This window comes from Amblyomma americanum, chromosome 1 (genome assembly GCF_052857255.1).
Source record: "Amblyomma americanum isolate KBUSLIRL-KWMA chromosome 1, ASM5285725v1, whole genome shotgun sequence".
In the NCBI taxonomy this organism is placed as follows: domain Eukaryota; kingdom Metazoa; phylum Arthropoda; class Arachnida; order Ixodida; family Ixodidae; genus Amblyomma; species Amblyomma americanum.
In genome coordinates this window covers 501,843,890-501,864,164 of record NC_135497.1, presented here as the reverse complement: position 1 = coordinate 501,864,164, position 20,275 = coordinate 501,843,890, and the positions used below count along the sequence as shown (strand labels likewise).

The following is a 20,275-nucleotide window of genomic DNA, read 5'->3' as shown; positions in this document are numbered from 1 at the left end:
ACCGGTACTCACCTCCGGGGCAGAAACGTATAGACCCACGAAAAGGGTTGAGCCTAAGTTAAGGACACAGCAGCGAGATACGGAAAGAAAAATGATAGGTGTAACGTTAAGAGACTGGAAGCGGGCAGAGTGGGTGAGAGAACAAACAAGGGTTAATGACATACTAGTCGAAATCAAAAGGAAGAAATAGCCTTGGGCAGGACATGTAATGCGAAGGCAATATAGCCGTTGGTCCTTACCGGCAACGGAGTGGGTTCTAAGAGAAAAAGCGTACCAGGGGGCGGCAGAAGGTCAAGTGGGCGGATTAGATTAAGAAGCTTACGCGCAAAGGGTGGATGCAGATGGCAAAGGACAGGGTTAATTGGAAAGGCATGGGCGAGGCATTTTCTCTGCAGTGGGCTGATGATGATGATGATGATCAACCTGAGGACAAAGGTCGTGATCATGTCAATAAGCGCTTAAATCTACAAAAACCGTTGAGGTACCAGGTTCAGCATCTTCACTCCTGGGGCCAGGGCTCCGCACATCCTCAGTGTCGGGCACAAAATGTTCCGTTCCACACACATCACGGTGTAGCTGGTTGCACTGTTTTGATATTCGATCAGCAGTAGCTTCGGTACACGCAGGGAGCTGCAGAGCTGCAGGCTAACGTCAACGCGTCGCTTCTTTGTGCGGCGAAAATTCTGCGCATGACTTTCGGTGACAATCTACAAAGGCATCACTCACTTTTCTGAGAATTATCCACCGTGCCACAACGCGCACGTGCGAGTCGCTTGCTTGAGTCGGCGTTATAGTGAACTTGAACATTTGATCACTTTACCGGCGCTGCGGAAGCAGTCTCCGGCTTGGCTTAATTGCGAATTGGCTACACACGGTAATGACGTGATGATTATGCGCTCATAATGCAATGTAGTTTCTGGTCTACTGATGTCCTGGTTCATTCTGGTCTACTGGAGCAAAAGGAGCCATCACTTTTTTCTTTCTCGTCTTTATGTGAATAGATTACCTGGTAGATGCTGGCCTTTGGAGTAAAAGAAACAAGCCTTCAATGTTTTTAAATGTTTTTCGCAGATATGTAAATAGATATATTCTGCTCTTCCTCTTGGATCGAATTCTTGTAATAGGTCTGACTTATACAGTTATCTGAGTGGGGCAGGAAGCCGCAGTTTTGCTGTTTCTATTCGCCCTGAAATTAAGCGAGTGGCATCCTCGCCCATTCTTGATGCGTACTACCACATACTTCCTGTATGGTAAAGTGTGCCGCATTCATTCGGGTGTCAGTTTACTGTCACGTAGAGAGAATGCACTCGTTGTAAAGGGAATCCGTCCAAACTGGTTAAAAACAAAAGCCGTACGAATTAACAATAATTGTACGCTCATGTGCTCATGGTATTGCACAGTTCCCTGCACGATGAACACTAACCAACCAGCCTCCATTTTCGCCGCGTAGAATGCGCGTGAGGACGTCGCCTTGGCAAGACTTTTGTCCATTACTTACATTTCGATGCGGTTCAAAGTATGGCATAAAATCTTGATTCCAATACCTCTTATGTTGGTAATAAGGGAGTAATTACGCCACCCAAGCGCTAACTTAGCCTATAAAGGAAGGCTATTGTAAAATCAGAAATTTCTCAGTTAAGTTCGTACCGGTCAGGGGTTTGAACCTGAGACCACCGCTTCACCGAAGCAGCTGCTCTAACAACTGAGCTAACCGGGACAGAAAGATTATAGTAGGGCGACAGTGAATTGCAGATGCAAGGGAAGGAAAGATGTCAACTGCTGGCAGTTGCGTCAATTTCGTAGAATAGGCTTAATTTTTCGGAAATGGCTCAGATTCTCGGAAAGCGTAGTTATTTCTCAAGTCTGTTTCGAGACTGCACTGTTTATTCATTGACACTCAAAGCCGCCCGCTCGCGGCTTCATCACGTTGCTTTGTGACGCCAGATGTGACCAGACGTATCTCAATTGATCGTGGCCAGGTACAAATGCTTCCACATTTTTGCAGATTGTTGTACTTGCTTTTGCTTCTTGATCTCAAAGGTTCCATGCCTCCTTTAAATTGACCACAGCCAAGAACTGCAGACATTCAGTCCGGTGACAACCGAGCACGCTTGTGTGTATCGCCGTCGAGACATTCAGTTCTTAGTGGGCGCGAGTGAGCCCCTTAAAAACGTTCTTTTGGAAGCATTTTGTTGTCTTCCTGACTGCTGGAGTGTGGTCACCATAACGTGACAATTTGCATGAAACTTTGAACATTGGAAAATAAAAAAATAAAAATTTATGTAAATGAGAATAAATAGCTTGCCCCCCCCCCACCGATTAAAAACCAGTTCCGGCGTCCCTGGAAGACTCCACATATAACCTTCCCTTTATTGTTAAGACAGGCTGTCATCGGGTGTGATCACATTCAGGAACCTTGTCTTCGGCTTCGTCTTCTGCAATAATGTTTGACTTCTTGCTTTGCATTTGGGGAAAGGAGACGGAAAGAGGATGTGACAACAAGGTTATATATTCAGTAAACAACGCTACATCTCACTTCATCGATGACGCATCTTGCGCTACTGCTTTACGTGGTCGGCTTCCACATGGCTTCAATTCTTGCTGCGGTAGTGTAAGTCCCGTAGCCTTCAGCGGTCTCTACGTTGACACATCTTGCGTTACTGCTTTACGTGGTCGACCCCGGCCCCGCTTCTCTCCTCCTTGGAGCGGCGTACCCTCCGTTGTGTTCCTCGGTCGTAACTTTGGCGCACTTGCGTCTGCCCTTAAGCGAGGGCATCCTCGGCCCTCTTTAATCCTTCTTTACCCTCCGTCGTGGCCAGCGGCTTGCATGTGTGGCGCCTGAGCTTGGTGGCGGCCTCGGCACCAGCCCCGCACCGTGGGCAGTGCAGCGGGTACCGGCGGGAGTGTATGACCTGCTCGTGGCTCTGCATCAGCGCGTTGCCTGATTCTTTTGCCACACTGGCCGCACTCTTATGGCTTCTCACCACTGTGGATCATCATGTGAACCTTGAGATGGTCCGGCTGGGAGAACCTCTTCCGACACAAATGGCACACGGACTCTCGCCTGCCAACGTGGGTATACTCGTGCCTGATGATATCAGCCCTGCGTAGATGAAGGGTAAGCATAAGCAGAATTACCACGCGAATACAAAAATCTGATCCAGACGCCTCCGTTAGTAGACACCTTTAGCATGTCATGCACCATGTTACCGTTACCGGTACCTTACAGAGTACCGGGAGCCCGCGCAGCCAATGCCTTTCACATATCGACCTGACGGCGACAGGCGGCACCAGGTACCCGGCAGCTGCGCTTGCGCATGCAGCATCAGGACTAATCAGGGCATGCTCACCAGCGGTAGGCGGTCTCCCAGTGATTCTGGAATGGTTACAAGGTACACAGTAGGCTGAAGGTGTCTAGTTATGTGTGCACATCTCTTTCAATGTTATGATTTCGCCGATGACGTTCACACCTTCCATCTTGTAGGATACACAGGTATCGCCTCCTCGTCCCCCGCGCCAGCGGCGACAGTGACTTACACGGGCGCGCTGGCCACCAGGAATGTGGAGAGAAGGCACCCCCCCGACTCTGCTCATTTCCGCCCCAGCACTGACGTGACTTCACGGCAGCGCGCTGCCTTCTGCGGAAAGCGTAGCACGCCTAAGCTTGACGGCAACGATTTGCTGCCAGGGAGACAATGCCCCAGGGGCTAAAAGAGGGGAACGCGCGGAGGGAAGGAACTCTCGCTTCCGGACCTTATCGAAGAGCCTTACGAACCCCTTCCGCTGCCCGCCGACCCCAGAACACCAACGCCAGACGACGTCAACGACCTAGTGAGCTGCTGAACATCTATTTTACGGATAGAACATTCTTCCGCAGTGTGCTTTACCTCGCGTTAGGATAATAACCTATTTTTTAGCGTGCCCTGCCATTGCCTATTTTGTCCGCACCTGCCGTGGCTGCGACTCTGCGCCATGGGTTGGGGAAACGTGTTGTGTACTTGATTAACGCCTGCGTATAGCTTGCACGGAAGCTCGCCTTCCCGGCCGGCTGGACGCAGTGACCCACATCTTGGCGCCCAACGTGGGGCGAACTAGGAAATTGAGCAGTGACCTTTGTTGGAGCGAACGACTACCGTCGCCCTAACAAAGGATGGCAGCCGACAGGAGTGACATGCAGTCTTTGTTTATGCTGTCAGAGTCAGCGGCACATAACCAGGGCTCCCTACTTGACGCGCCGTTGGAAGGGTTTGAATTTTTTAATCTTGGGCGTTCCACGCGGAATAGCCGAGGAACATCCCCTGACGCGTTGGTAGGACTTAGTCTTGGCAAGGGGGCTCCACATCGGGCGCCTCGCCGCTCCGCGGCGCGAACAATGAGGCACCTAGACTTCATCATTCGACGCCATCAGCGGCTGCGCCCAACTCCGCGGGCTTTAGTCCGCAATCATCCGAGGTGCTCTTGCCGAACGCATTGCAGATGCAGAGTCTAGCGGGTATTTTGCAAAACAATTTGCAAGTCCCGGCCCAGTCACCACGTGTTAGGATAGACTTACCTACCTAAACGGGGTACCACGACACTACGGGAGCAAACGAGTACCTCGACCGTCTGCTGCATTATCAGCAAGTGACAGGAATCGCAGACGCCGAAATGCTCGCGTGTGTTTGTGCCTGTTTCTTTGGCGGAGCAAGCGGCCGCTGGTACCGACTAGCCGGCAACCGAGCGAGGACAATAATAATAATAATAATAATTGGTTTTTGGTGGAAAGGAAATGGCGCAGTATCTGTCTCATATATCGTTGGACACCTGAACCGCGCCGTAAGGGAAGGGATAAAGGAGGGAGTGAAAGAAGAGAGGAACAAATAGGTCCGTAGTGGAGGGCTCCGGAATAATTTCGACCACCTGGGGATCTTTAACGTGCACTGACATCGCACAGCACACGGGCGCCTTAGCGTTTTTCCTCCATAAAAACGCAGCCGCCGCGGTCGGGTTCGAACCCGGGAACTCCGGATCAGTAGTCGAGCGCCCTAACCAGAGAACAATGAAGGAGTTTTGCGCAAGCTTCCGCGACGAATTCCTTCTCGCAAACTATGAGTGGCGTTTGAGGAGAGAGCTGGAGCTTCGAACCCAGCACCCCGACGAGTCTCTGTTAGAGTACGTCCGAGCGATGGACGAACTTTATCGCCTCGCTGACCCTCGCGCCACGAACACGGAGAAAGTTGAGCGTGTCACGAGACAAGCGCACCCGACTTTCACGGCTTACAAGAGAGGAGTCAGGTTCAGAGATTTGGATGAGCTGGCAGCTGAGGCGAAGCGCATTCAGGGAGACATCCTCTCTGCACGAGCGTATCGGCCGCCCCCACCCGCATCGCTGTCACTTGAGCCGCGCTGCGCGTGGAATGGCAGCTCAGCGCACAGTCCATTCAGAGCTGAAGCGTCAGCACAGTTTGCTGACGAGCGTGTCCGAAGGGGTTGGGAGTTGTCCGACCGCGCTTTGGACGCATTCAGCTACGCGTTGCGAACAGCACACGCTGCCGCAGAGCGGAACGAACCGAGGCGAGATCGCGAGGCTGACACGCGGCCCCTCACCATCCGCTCCGCGAGTTCGAGATGACCGACCTGAACGGGGCGACCAGCGCCTAGCCCGTCGGGGCCCGGGCAACCGTTGCTACCGGTGCGACCAGCCGGGGCACTTCGCCCGCGAGTGTGGCCGCCTTCCCGCCCGTGACCAAACAAGGTCGGGAAACTGCCAAAGCCGCCTGTGATCGACCTTCGATCCCGCGCGGCGTACACAGAAAACCCTGGTTTGCTAGCGCCTTTGGCATGTCGCGTAGGAAGTTCTGTGCAGTTGATACGTTCTGCGCGTACTTGCGCTAGGTTCACCGCCGCATGACCCAGGCATGGCAGACGACGGTGACGCACGTGGTCTTTGTGGCAACGTGTCGTTATTGCGCAGCTAGCCGGCACGGGTGACTTCGTTAACGCCTACATCACTGAGCCACGAACTTATGAAGCATTGTAGGCAAAGTACGAGCACTCCCAGACTGCTGGGAACATTGTAAAGACCACGACGAGGAGGCGCACTTATTTCCACCTGCCTTGAACGCTTCAACCTTAATTAGTTATGTCGCATCCCTAAAGCAGACTGTTGTACGAGCACTCCCAGACTGCTGGGAACATTGTAAAGACCACGACGAGGAGGCGCACTTATTTCCACCTGCCTTGAACGCTTCAACCTTAATTAGTTATGTCGCATCCCTAAAGCAGACTGTTTGCGGCAAGGTTCTAGGCGGGGAGCACATGACCACCCTGGAGAGTTGAGAATGCAGTTTGATAGGGCTTGCTTTCAAGTATCAGACGAACATAACTCACAAACTCACTTTTTAAAATATATCTATTGTTTTTTGATTTTATAACTTGGATGTGTTATATAGAGTTCGCGTACTACGAATTTCGGATACAACGAATGCAATCAGTGCAACCGCCAGGCTCGTTTGGGCTGTAATTCTTAGCTTGCTGGAAAAGGATGGGCAGTATTTTTTGATGGAAAATGAACACAAAGGGCGCACAACAAGCGCGAAGGGTCACATTCGAGTGCGCTACTGCTACTAATGATGCTGATGACTGCGTTGTGCTCTGTTCGAAAATCGTGTCATTCAAGCATTCATTGTGTATTTGTACGGCGACTTCACGATTTGTGCTTGTTTAAGGTAATTACGGCTTGAAAAGGCGGCTCATCATCAGAAAGGACATCTCTCCAGTTAATTAGCCACTATGGCGTCAAGCAAAAAACGGTGCCTTAAAACGGTTTAAGGCCTACTTGCGACTGCTCGTGTAGATGCATTACGTGCAGCGGAGGATTCCGTGGGTGCTATGCCAGTGTTTCCGCCGGGTATGCATTTCCAAGTTGTGCTGCGTAGAGAAGAGGTCACCGCAATTCTCACAGGCGAGGAACAGGCTGTGTAAGGGAACAATGTTGACGTCCTCTGAAAAAGAACAAAGCAGTGGGAGGAGCGAATGAGCGCATGTAATGTAAAGAACTGCCCAGAGAATTCAGTGCTCTTAATGTGTACCGTGGCAGAGAGGAAAAGGCCAGCAGAAGTTCTTTTTCGCATCACTTCATTAGTATGAATCATGTGCATGGTAGTATCTTTCAAATAGTAATAAAATAGTACATCATTAACCTTAATAGTACCGATATTAAACTCGGACTCATATCATTTATTCAAAAACTAGAATGGCTGATGCCCCTGGCAGGAAAAATTTAGACCAGGAAAGAGAGTCCTAACTTCATATCTACGAAGTTCGATGGATTTGAGAAAAGTTCTGCCATTAAGAGGATGACATTAAAGACCTAAAAAAGAGGAAGACTGAGTTTGAAGAAAAAGATGGACTAAAACAGACAGCCCAAGCCCAGTTGGAAAAATACATATATGCCGTAGAATTCAGGAGCAGGCAGCTGAACTTAGAAGTGGGTGGAATAAAAGAAGCACAGGAGGAGGACCTGACAGCCATATTAAATAACGTGGCTGATAAACTTCGAGTGCATCACTTGACGGCGAAGGAAATTGCACACATTTGCCGACATCGAGGCAGACGCGATAAAGTGCCAGGCATCATTGCGCGTATCACGAGGCGAGCAATGAGAGAAAACTGGATTAAGAACAAGAAAAACCTTGAGGAAAGGGATCCACCCATTTTCTGGCGAGAAAACTTAACACGCTGCTACACAGAACTACTTCAAGCAACCAAAGAATGCGCCATAGATAAAGGCTATAATTTTATTTCGTATGTCAACGGAAAGGTTTCCGACCAAAATAATGAGGAAATGAGTGCATTCATAAAAGGGGAAAGAGCGACTTGGATCAGTTATACCATTTTTTATCTTGTATTTGAGTTTTCTCTTGAAACAGAACCAATCTGAAGCATATGTGTTATTATCTGCCCAGCGACCTGAACCGCACTGCTTCGTGTGTTGCGCCGACATCGCTTAAAGCTGTTCACTTGAATAGACGCTCTCTAAAAAACATGACAATGTGTTTACAGGAATTATCTGGTGAATTTTAGTTTCCTTTTTCTGTGGTCAGGCTCAGTGAATCGTGGAGCACAAATGAATCTGATATTTTTAGGACGACCAACTGTACAACTTGCTACTTGAACCGCTCTGGCCACCGTGGGGATGAAGTAGCATTATTGGTGACTAAAGACCTCGAATAGGATAAGCTGGACACATATAGTCTGCTTACTGATGATCTTGAGGTCCTATCTGTCTGTACCACAGGTTCGTGTTTTCAGTTTGCTATCGTCCTTCGAAGAAAAATGTGGTTAAGATTTTCTAATTGTACGACTGCTTTTTTTCGTTTATAACAGACGGCATATACACTCTAATAGCTGGAGGGGATTTTAATATGAATATGTTGAGGGACAATTCTTTGGTTAAATACTTTACAATGCCTTGGGTTCGAATGACTTCATTAACCTTGTAACCACTCCAACTAGGATTACACAAGAAACTGAGTCTTTTCTCGATCTGCTCATTACGTACTCCTCCCAACGAATAGCTGACTCAAGTGTAATATCGTGTGCACTCAGTGACCATCTCCAGTGTTTGTATGTATGTATATGACTGGACCGGTAATGTACCAAAAGAAAAAGGTATGTATCAGTATATACCCAATCCTATGCTCAATTTACTTTGTAGTTCACTGGCACAAGTTAAGTAGGATAGCACTTACAATACCAGTGACGTAAATAAAGCTTACAATAAAAGTCTTTACGCAACTATACAATTCTTGCTTCCTAACAAAAGTGCATCGAAAAAAACCCGTAAAACTCGCAAACCCTGGATAACGTCAGAGTTACACCATGAAATTAAATTGAAAGAAAAGCTCAACGCAATAATTTTAAACCCACATTGAGCAGATGACTTAAGTTTAAGAAACACAGGAATAGGTTAACAAAAAGCTACGTCTTGCATGCACATACTACTACGCGACATTTCTTGAAGTTAATAATGGTTGCCACGATTTGCTATGGTTAAGAGTGAATTAGTAAGAAGTGAGCAACCGCACCCTGCCCCAAGGACATTAAGGCTTGATGATAAAGGTATATCTGGAATAGAGCTAGGAGATGCTTATAAAAACTTTTTTTAAACCCGTTCGCATACCAACCCATCACATGATTCCAATAGCTACGTTAGTTCCTACAATAATAATACAATAGTTTTGAACCCGGTTATGGCAGAAGACATTATATCAGTAATGCAGAACATTTATAACAGCCCTGCCTGTGACATTGATGGCATTCAAGTCAGGCCCGTGAAGCATGTTGTAGCAGTTATTGCCCCTGTTCTTGGGAATATATTTAACTTATGTTCTAATTGCGGTATAGTTCCTGAAAAAACGCAAATGGCCAAAGTAATGGTTCTGTATGAGAAAGGTGACCTTAACGAAATAGGAAGTAATAGACCAGTATCTACACTCTGTTTTTTCGGAGGCTCAAGAAAAAGTTCTGGATACAAGGTTGTCTAATTTCATTTACAAGCATAACCTTTTGTCACCAAATAATTTTATATTTTGTGAAAATAAATTAAACAAATAAGCACTACTCGAGCAAATGGAGTACATACTAACACTGTTTGAAAAGGCCTTCGTTATTGGTGTCTTCATAGACTTCTCGAAGGCATCTGATCTAATGAACCACTGTATACTCCTAAAAACTTAGTGTGTTATGGTTTTGGAGGACAGACCCAGATGCTTCTGAAATCATATCTATCGCACAGAAAACGAGCTGTATGCATAGACAAAATAAATTTTCAACCACAACGTAATAATTCTGTTTTCCCACAAGGCAATATATTGGGACCAGTAATCATTATTATCTATATAAATGATCTCTAACATTAACTATGCTGCCAAATTTATTATCTATGCTGATGACACAAGTATATTTTTTTACTGTAAATGTTCTTGATCTCCTTGCTCAGTAATGCAAAAATGGTCTGAATCCAAATGTATGCGTATTAATGATAAGAAAGCATAAGCTGTTATTTTTCGTCCCCAAAATAAAGTGCTAGAAAAGCTAGCCACCCTGTATACGCAATGCCTTCTGACCACGACCGTAATAGGAGCTTGGAATAACGCAAACTATATAATAATTCATAAGAAAGGAGACGCCACGCACTTAAAATTACAGGCCGATCAGCTTAGTCTCCATTGCCTGCAAAATATTTACTAAGGAAATCGATAATAGAGCCAGGGCAGCATTAGACTTCAATTAGCCAAATGATCAGGCAGGCTTTCCTAAAGAATACTCAACAATAGATCATATTTACACTATCAATCAGCTGAAAGAAAAATGCACAGAATACAACAAATACTTAACTATAGCCTTCATTGATTGCGAGAAAGAGTTTGGCTCAGTTGAAATCTCAGCAGTCATACAGGCCTTGTATAATCGGGGTGTAAAAGAGCCTTTAATCAAAATACTGGAAGCTATATATAGCAAAATGGCATTCCTCTGGGACAGTTGGTATGAATCCATCTTTGGCCCAGAGTTAACTCTGGGACGCACCAAAGTAGACACACGCATTGAAACACGGAACACCATGGCTACTATAGTCCTCCATAAAGCCAGCAAGAAAATTACAATAAAGGGCGCCAGGCAAGGAGACACAATCTCGCCAAAGCTATTCCCCGCCTGTTTGCAGGAGGTATTCCAAGGCAGTAATTGGGAACTGTTGGGGATAAGAGTTCATGGAGAATACCCAAATAATCTGCGATTCCCTGGTGATATTGCCTTGCTGAGTCACTCCAGAGGTGATGTGCAAATCATGATCAATGAGTTAGACAGGCTGAGCAGAACGATTGATCTAAAGATTAACATGCAGAAAACCAAAGTAATGATCAAAAGCCTAACAGCCCAACAGGAGAACAGCAGTTGACAATTGGCAGCAAGGTGCTAGAAGTGATAAAAGAATACGTCCACATACGACAGGCAGTGACAGCTGATCCGGATCATTAGAGGGAAATAACTAGAAGGATATGAATGGAGTGGAGCGCATATAGCAGGTTCTCTCATATCGTGAATGGCTGTTTACCAATATCCCTGAAGAGAAAAGTGCAAAACAGCTGAATCTTAGCGGCACTCACCTACAGGACAGAAAAGTGGAGGCTTACGAAAAAGGTTCCGCTTAAGTTAAGGAGAACGCAGCGAGCCATGGAGAGAAAAACGATAGGTGTAACGTTAAGAAACCGAAAGCGGGTTGAGTGGGTGAGGGAAGAAACACGCGTTAATGACATCCTAGTCGAAATAAAGTGGAAGAATTGGGCTTGGGCAGGGCATGTATTGCGAAGGAGAGTTAACTGCCGGTCGTTTAGGGCAACCGAGTGGATTCCAAGAGAAGGCAAGTGTAGCAGTGCATGGCAGAAGGTTATGTGGGCGGGTGAGATTAAGAAGTTTGCAGGTATAGGGTAAGCGCAGCTGGCAAAGGATAGGGATAATTGGAGACATGGTTGAGGCCTTTGCCCTGCAGTGGGTGTAGTCAGGCTGGTGATGATGATGATGAATCAGGCATGGTCGTAGCTTGCATACACTATCAAACCGATTGTAATCTACCCTCTAAGGATTGCAGGAAAAGCGTCTGCTCACCTTCTTTCAATGCACCTCGTCCTCTTGGGTTCCCCAGCAAACTTTCGGCGAACGACGTTGAATATCCAACGAGCGGTTCTTCGCCGGGGCCGACGTTCTTTAGTGTGCGGTAGTAGATATTTCCGTTGAAGAGCACGGCCACGAGGTTTTGTCTGCGCTTGCTGGGCGAGTAGTTGACGTTGTTCATCCAGTGGTAGCGCTCTTGTTGGCGGCCGTCTACCACGAAGAACTCTGCACATCGGCGCACCTGCGCAACGCAACGGTTTCACCGTCTGAACGCTCAAGTCAAACTTTTTCGCTACCGTACTCACGTGAAACAACGGACGCAAAAAAACGTGGCGTAAATTTTAAGTGTCCGGAAACGGGCCAATATTTCGTGTTCTACTCTGATACCACTGTCACACGGTCATATCGAAGGCCCTCCAACTGACCAGTCTCTCCACGCCAAGGCCACTAAGCGCTGTTACACGGACGGTTTCTGCGGCAATCGAGACACGGTAAGTATCGTTTTTGAAAATGTTGAACTAAAAATATAGTACCAATTTTGATAATGATGGTGATGGTAATTTTTTTTATGGCGCATAGGCTTCTGAGTCCAATGAGCGCCATGCAACAAGGTATTTTTGTCTGCTGACAACTTACGCGGAAAAAAAGGAGAGCCCGGGCTACTAACCCTGCGGCACGCATTGTGCCAGTGTCAGCGATATAAACCAACCAGCTTCCTTAATAGTCCATGAATGCTATTGATTTCAGCTTGTACAAGATAATGGGGTTCATTTAAAGAGTAAATATATTCATATAACAAATAAATATTTTGTTTTAACCCTTTAGCTTAGCCTTCAGGATACGCTAAATGTTCGAGCTTGACCTTTGAGATCAACTCTTGAATGGTGCTACTCTTGTAGGAAAACAAAAAGGCCCCTAATAATGGATCTGGTGACTCAGCGATGTCGCATGTTTTTGTCTCATGTTTTGCATGCCAAAGAGGTTTGGCGAAACTGGCAACCATAGGTGAGCCTCGTTACACCTTTTGTTTTTGTTTTTCCTCTAACGCTATAGTAACACGGCCTCTCTGTGCAGCCGTACAGTCTTATACAATAGCGTTGGAAAGTGCACATGTTCATTTAATCCTCGATATGTGGTTTGGAACTGCAATCATCCGCTGCAATTTTTCGCTCTCACACAACAATGGTACGTATTCCAGCATAAAATTTCCCAACGAAAAAACTCACCGCGAATGCACTTGAAATTATCGGAGAGAGTAATAACGCGAGCAGCGTAGTGCAATTACAGCCCAGCTGTTTTGAAATTTCTCTAAAACAGCCTATACAACCTGAGTATGAGTGTTCTAAGCATTGGCCGGGCAAGCTCACCGGCCAGGTGCAGCCGCCATATTCGATGCAGTCCACCTTGACTCCGTGATACGGGCCGAAGTGCAGTCCCTTGGGCAGCGCCTTCAACGTGAACACTCCCATCGGGACACCCTTGACTGTGGACTTTCCCAATGCCAGGAACTCGAACATGTTCTTACTGACGAGACTGGCGTCTTCCGATATCATCTGCATATGTTATTACGCCGTGTTCACCAGCCGCTGTACAACCGAATGTGGGCTCATATGCACATCAAATTTTGCAGCATGGGCTGTTAGTGCTAGCATTGCAGTGTTTCGTGCCGTAATCACGGTCGCCGTCCCGGCGCGAGTTTGAGATTAAGTGACCGGTAGGGCACAAAAGAAATTGCGCGTGAAAAGGGGCTCACTCATGCCTCCCGCCAGAAGAGCCAAGTTGGCGTTTGTGACGTGCAGTGCATAGAGAACCGGCTGAAGCTTGTGTCCACCAAAAAGGCACAAAACTATGTACACGGCGTGGTGAATAAATGATATATAACACATAAATTGGCAGGCGCTATGATTTGGTGGTTGATTTGGCACGCACGAGATGTAATGGCACGTTTTCAATTTCCAAGATTAATCCGATTTCCATCATGCATGTCACGAAAAAGCAATCAAATGCAGTAAACCTCCTTACAGAGAAGCTGCTTATAACGAAATAACGAATATAATAAAGTAAATACGATTCTAGTTGGAAGTTCGGTCAACACGGGCTATAGCGAAACTACGGCTATATTGAAGTAACCACCGGGCGCCTTCAACTTCGTTATAACGAGTTTTAACTGTATGCCTTAAGAAAAACCTTTTCCTACCGTGAGGAAAAGACGCAGCGGCGGCCGCGACAGCCATCGCGCTACTCTCACCGCATTAATGGTGACGAAAGGAAACATTTTCCTGCGATTGTATGTGCTGAATTCAGTGAAATCAGGCACAGTGAGGACGAACCCGCAGTAGAACATTATCGAATTCTGCGAGGAGGCCTACATTAAGCAATTTCATAGACAGCCTTGCCAGTTAGAATAGGGAAAAGATTGAAAGTATGGGGACACTTAAGCCACTTCTGAAGCTTTAAAGCCGCAGCTTGTACTGCAACATTTTCGCGTGTTTGCGTGAGTTTCTTTGAAATTATCGGTCCATCAAGCGCCATATTCAAACTGCTAGCTGCAGCAGCAGTGCTCGACGCATGGTGGGTACGTTGCGATAACGTCATAAAGTTTCGTTACCTCTCTCAGCCAATCAACGTATTTCATTACATCGATGGTGGATTTTACTTATAAGATAAAAAAATTATGTTATTTTATTGAACTCTGGCTTCATATATGCTTCATTTAACGAATACCGCTATCCGCCGTACGGTGCCAGTGCTTTACTACTGCTTGGTTAGTTCATTCTGAACCTTCCGCTGCGGCTTTTAGAAATACAGGGCACCTGTCAAAGCATTCCAAGAAAGGTATTGTAAACGTCCGTGTATGCTTCACTTACCTCGCTCTTCACGTAGGCCAACGCTGTGTCGCTGGTGGAGTCAGCACCCGCAACCATTCCGCTTCCGTAGTAAGCTGGAAGACAGGATTTAAGGCATGTTTTTAGATGGTTGAAGATCGCAAGCGCAGCAGCTTTGTTGATAAATGACTTATCGTGGCAGTAAAAAGGCCAGATATCTCCAAAAAATAAACACTGTTGAAATCACAGTATCGCATTACTGAAACGGCGGAAAATAAATATGCACCTCGAAAATCCTGAAATTCACTAGACAGCGAAATTTTTCAGGATGCGGGTCTGAGGAGAACATTAATTTGGTGAAGGCGCGTGACCCAAACACAAGACTGAAGTTGTGGGGAAAAGTATATATTCTGGGCCTCAAAAGTTTAAGGCATGTGTGTTCTCAGGAAAAAAAATACTGTTGCGCCGCCTCACGACCCAGCCAGCCAGTATTAGCTAATGACGCGTGATCCTTTCTACATACCTTATGAGATTTCGCGCAATTAGCGTAGGTCGCTAGATCCAAATAAATTTTTCCACATAGCCGCAACCCGTAACCTGTTAGCTTTTATGGCCGATAGTGCATGCTCCATCCGCTGATAAGAGCCGAATGAGCGGCAAGGCGTGCTACAAATACAGTGATTTTTTTTTCGAATACATGCATCTTGTTAACGTGTGCCGCCGATATCAGTGTTCTAACCACGTAGCAGAAACACTATTCTTACGGAAAGCATCCTTCCGTCGCTTTGCAGAGAAAAGCGAGTATCCCGCCCCCGATCCCGCCCACATTACTAGAGTGCGTGTCATCGCGGCACCGGCTAGGAACGTCGGTCAAGTGATACGCGGTCGCCGCTACTTGGGAAGGAAATCCCTCTGACGTGAATACCTCACAGAGGACAGCCTGCATCCGCTTCCACAGATGTAGCGTGAGCGAAATGAACGAACACTGCTTCCCAATTACGTATTGTAGATCAGCGAGGCAAGCACATAGAGGTATTTGCATATTCTTTCGTTCAATAACTGCGGTATCAATAACTATAAGCACTCATCCATGCAGGCCTCTGTTCCAGTCTCATGTCAATCGCCAGTCGTAAGGTTACGTTTTTCGTTACGCTGCTCTTTCTGTGAGGCCGGCTCTTCGGGCTGATCCGGACCGCCGCTCCCAGGAGCCTCCCAGTGGTCCGGAAGCATATATTCGGGTGCAGGCGGGCATTCACTCTGACTCTCCTGCGGTCTGATGACCTGGGGATACATCGACTGTTATAGTGAATTCTTTAATTATATGAAAAAAAAATGCGATCATAAATGGTTTTTAGCTGAAAATTGCGTTTGTCATGAATTTCTGTGTATATGAATATTTAGAAAAAAAACTGTCCTAGAGAAAAATAATGAGTACGGCGTTTATGTTTCAACATGGGGCAAACATTCGAAAACTTCTCGAAAACCTAAGAGCGCAGTCGATTCGTTTGGAAGCATTTTGAACATGTACCACTTAATTCGCTCAGCGAATCGAATACAAGTGCATCCGAACAGCTATCTAAGAATTTCGGATATTCGCCCCCTCTACTGATCAGACATGTTCGATGCACTGAGGCTGCACTAAACAATGCTATTTCAGCTAAAAACTACAGGGTAAACTAAATATAATTGGGAAATTTTAGATAATAACTACAATTGCTAATTTATCGCGCTCGTTTCATGACGTGCGCCAACGTAGCCGGCATGACCGTTTATAAGCGGTCACTGATCTCACAAAACAGCATATTTATATCAGTTATTTTGCCCGCCAACATGCGATAGTGATCGTAGTCTCTTCTTTAGTCCTCACTATCGATCGGCACATTTAATGCGTGCACGAGCTTTCCGTTCCGCACAAATACGAGGCCGGAAGTCTGAATAGTCTGAAGGAAGTTGCTGCCGCACCAGTCACACTGACAATCGAAAATAGGATAATTGAATATTAGCGCGCAGGGTGTGTAGGTGCAACAGCAAACACTTAGCGATGGATATGCCGCTGCGACGCATTCGTTACGGTGGCAGAAGGCTGACCAAAGATCCCGGGATCGTGTCATGCCGCGTGTACCGACTTAAGACAGCTGATGAAGTTCAAAACGTCCATTCGCCGAAATTTTGGTGCAATATATTCAAACCTGACTGTTCAATGCTAATCCAGAAGTTCTAACTAAATTTCTTCAGACCCGATGGTATTTGAATCACCCACACAATTTCTTACGCGTGCTCCGCGGTGGCTGAGTGGTTATTGGGCTCGGCTGCTGACCGGAAAGACGCGGGTTTAATCCCGGCCGCGGCGATTGAATTTTGATGGAGGCGAAATTGTAGAGGTCCGTGTACTCTGCGATATAATAGCATGCTAAAGAACCCCAGGTGGTCCAAATTTCCGGCGCCCTTCACTACGGCGTCTGTTGTATAGCCTTAGTGTCTTTGGGCCTTCAAACCGAAATAGAAACAAAATAAAGCCAACTTTATTAGGCGTTAAACACCAGCACAGTCCATCAGATCTGGCTATGCAATGCAGCTCAAGGAAAATGGGTGTGAGAAGAGTGAATGTTGTACTCGCCTCAATGAGCTCGACAACCATAGGTTCCTCTTCTCCAGTAGGAACACCTTGGATGAAATGCATCAGGACATGAATAAGGGGGGGGGGGCGAAAACCGCATACGCATATTCTAAATGCGGGATTGGCTAGTTGCCTCAGCGTGCCTTCCTGGGGCAATTTTTAATGCGATAATATTGGAAGCCACATCGGAAACAAAAATGCGTTGTCGGTCCTAAAACACGCTTAGTGGCTTGAGGAAAGTGATCTCACCAGGCCAGATATTGGCACTGGCTGGAGAAAAGTGACGTCACCATACTGGAAAAAACGCCGCTGTCGGTAAAGGCATCATTAGTGTCCTTCCAAAGCTGTCGCAATAATAACAATATTAGATAAGGGGTCGCTGTGAAATATTTATCTACATAATGCTGCAGACATCTTAACCATGTCCGGGAAGGAAGGGCACAGAACAGAAATTGTTTACATCTCTCATTACAGAAAGCTCGTTAACAATGATAAAAAGACCTGCTTACACAATGTAAAGGAGAAGGCGAAGTTAAAACAGGCAAAAAAAAGAATATAAATATCCTCTTGAGTTGATATTCTGAAGAAGTTTTGCACAAATCAACTCTTAGAATGAGAATATTCCACTCCCTAAGCCTTCATGTCAAATAGCAAAATGAATTATTTTATAGGGTGAAATATGAGGCTTTGCTTTAATTGAGCTGCCAGCGAGCGCTGTGCGTTAGTAAAAACAGAATTAAGCGAGCGGGGGACCTATGTATTTTGCCATTTATTACCTGATAGCGGGCCATCTTTACGTACACACTAATGGGTTTAATTTTGTGTTTTTACCATTCGTAAATTTAGGCACCCAGTTCATTCCTGACTATAAGCCTTAAAGCGTGCCGCTGTACATTTTTCAGTTGACCTGTTCCCATATTCTCTGAAGATTCAAACCATATAGCGCCAGAATTACGCGTGTCAAGATTCTCGGAACATTTTCTTGGGGCGTCAGGTGTCCCTTTTTGGCTGAAATAATGAGAGATTTGATCTGATACGATTCGGTTTAATAGCAGCGTATTCAATTTTGACCGTGTATTGCAAAGGACGTCGTTCGCCCACACCTTCCGTCCGCACCAGCTCCGCTTTATACAACAGAGGTCTGCACGGAACTATGTTTTAGAGATAACCAAAACAAAACCTTCACCTCTTTGTTCTCTATTACGCTGTCGCCTCATAACTATTGTCATGCAGTTGGCATGACAGCGCAGACGCAGATGAGGATGTCGTTAGACAAAAAACTCTGGGAAAACTCGAAATGTTTATTCGGCGAACTCGTGCTGGCAAATACAACTCGGTGACGGTGAAGAACCGCAGGTGTTCTCGGGGGTCGACGGAGGTGAGAATAATCACCGCTCTAGGCCGCGCTAAAATTAACAAAGGCTATGAAGAACCTTCGAGATAAGGTCCCTGAAAGTTAAGGAAAATTTTCAACACAATGAAAACGCCTTCGTGCGTCTAGTTTTTTTCAGGCGAACCTGGTCAAGTCTCGTGTAACAAAAAAAAAATGTCAAGACTGCGTGCTTGGGGGCAGTGAACACGGATCATGAACAATCACTGGTTTTCAATCGTGCTCGCAATGCATTGACCACCTGTCAATCGTGCTCGCACTGCGTGCTAGAAATTCGATGCTATTCAACTACCCCAAAAGCCGAACGATGCTTCCACTGCACGCCTGATTTTACAAGTGCTACAATGATGATACAGCTTTCGACCAATCAGTCGTGTGCTAAGGCAACTAAGGTTGTAGCAGCGATGATAAATTCTAATTACATGTGTTAACTATTGAAACGAGTACAAACTTACCTTCTTTTCCTTTAATGATCCATCTTTTTTGACGTTGCCGTAGTAGTTCTTGATGTCATCCGGTAGTTTATTCCATGTGTCATCCGAGAAGTATGCAGGCTTCAAGCAATGGTATTCTTCGGTCGCCATATCTTCTATTATAATGAAGAGAAAAGGTGGAACATTGATAAATGTCGCACACGAGATAATTTCCTAAACAAAAAGGGTTCAGCTTAAGTTAAGGACAATGCAGCAAGCCATGGAAAGAATAATGATAGGTGTAACGGTAAGAGACCGGAAGCGGGCAGAAAGGGTGATGGAACAAACGTGGGCTAATGACGTCCTAGTCGAAATCAAGCGGAAGAACTTGGCTTAGGCAGGGCTTGTGATACGAAGGCAAGATAACCGCTGGTGCTTAAGGGTAACAGAGTGGATTCCAAGAGAAGGCAAGTGCAGCAGGGGTGGCAGAAAGTTAGCTGGGCAGATGAGATTAAGAAGTATGCCGGGATACTCTGGTCACAGCTGACACAGCAGAGGGTTAATTGTAAAGACGTGACCGACGCCTTTACCCTGCATTGTTCGGGTCAGGCTGATGAAGATGATGAGGCGTAATGAAGGGTTCAGATAAGAGTAGCGGAAGATGGAAAAACAGAATTTCTTTGGCAGCTGAGTTGCGAAAGAACTGTGTCGCAAATTTCTCGGCCATTTGCTGATGCAGGTATCGAGCATCTCATAGATAGACTGTATTATCATCCTATACATGCTTATACGCACAATCAGGAGTCACTATATCGACTGCCCTCACCTTCCCCCACGCGCGATTGTTCCTCATTGGTGCTGCCTGTACCGGGAGCCACACATTGGACTGTAGAAAATTCAGTAGTGGAAATTCCCGATACGTTACTGGTCCTGGTCGGGGCGCCATGCGATGCCTGAAATAACTGCACCTGCAGAAAAACATCCGAAAACTTTCGCATTCTGTTTTCATCCAAGGTACATAGATACCGATTGCTGAAAGCCCAACGCGCACAGGGTGGCACAGTGTATTCCAGGCCCGGAGCAAGAAGGACATTTTGCATATTTGTTTTTCTAGGCGGTACTTTCTTAACGTTGCTCGGGGTTTTCCGTGGAAGCCAATATTTGCTCAAATAATCCAGCAGGCGATTTCTCGCAGGTGCCCATGGCTAAGATTTAAAATAAATGCAGAGAGAAATAATTTGGTTTGTTTATGGTTCATGGGGGTTTAACGTCCCAAAGCGACTCAGGCTATCAGAAACGCCGTAGTGAACAGCTCCGGAAAATTTCGATCACCTGGCGTTCTTGCACGTGCCTGAAATCGCACAGTACACGGGCCTCT

General features: G+C 46.3%; 1 protein-coding gene across 1 annotated transcript; it reads right to left on the bottom strand.

Annotated features, from left to right (window-relative positions):
- Nucleotides 1-2,620: 2,620 nt before the first annotated feature.
- Nucleotides 2,621-13,142, bottom strand: LOC144105879 (histone-lysine N-methyltransferase PRDM9-like). The gene is made up of 4 exons (XM_077638880.1): nucleotides 13,020-13,142; nucleotides 11,647-11,893; nucleotides 6,818-6,983; nucleotides 2,621-3,103 (listed from the first exon to the last, which is right to left on the bottom strand). Exons 1-3 carry the CDS (start codon nucleotides 13,119-13,121, stop codon nucleotides 6,841-6,843), a joined length of 492 nt encoding a protein of 163 aa, XP_077495006.1. The 5' UTR covers nucleotides 13,122-13,142; the 3' UTR covers nucleotides 2,621-3,103; nucleotides 6,818-6,840.
- Nucleotides 13,143-20,275: the final 7,133 nt, after the last annotated feature.

Excerpts from the sequence above, each read along its gene's own strand:
- LOC144105879 (XM_077638880.1), bottom strand. The coding sequence starts at position 13,121 with ATGGGAGTGTTCACGTTGAAGGCGCTGCCCAAGGGACTGCACTTCGGC. Across the intron at positions 11,894-13,019 it reads ATGGCGGCTGCACCTGGCCG|GTGCGCCGATGTGCAGAGTT; the intron begins GTGAGCTTGCCC and ends TGCGTTGCGCAG. Across the intron at positions 6,984-11,646 it reads ACGAGGTGCATTGAAAGAAG|AGGACGTCAACATTGTTCCC; the intron begins GTGAGCAGACGC and ends GTTCTTTTTCAG.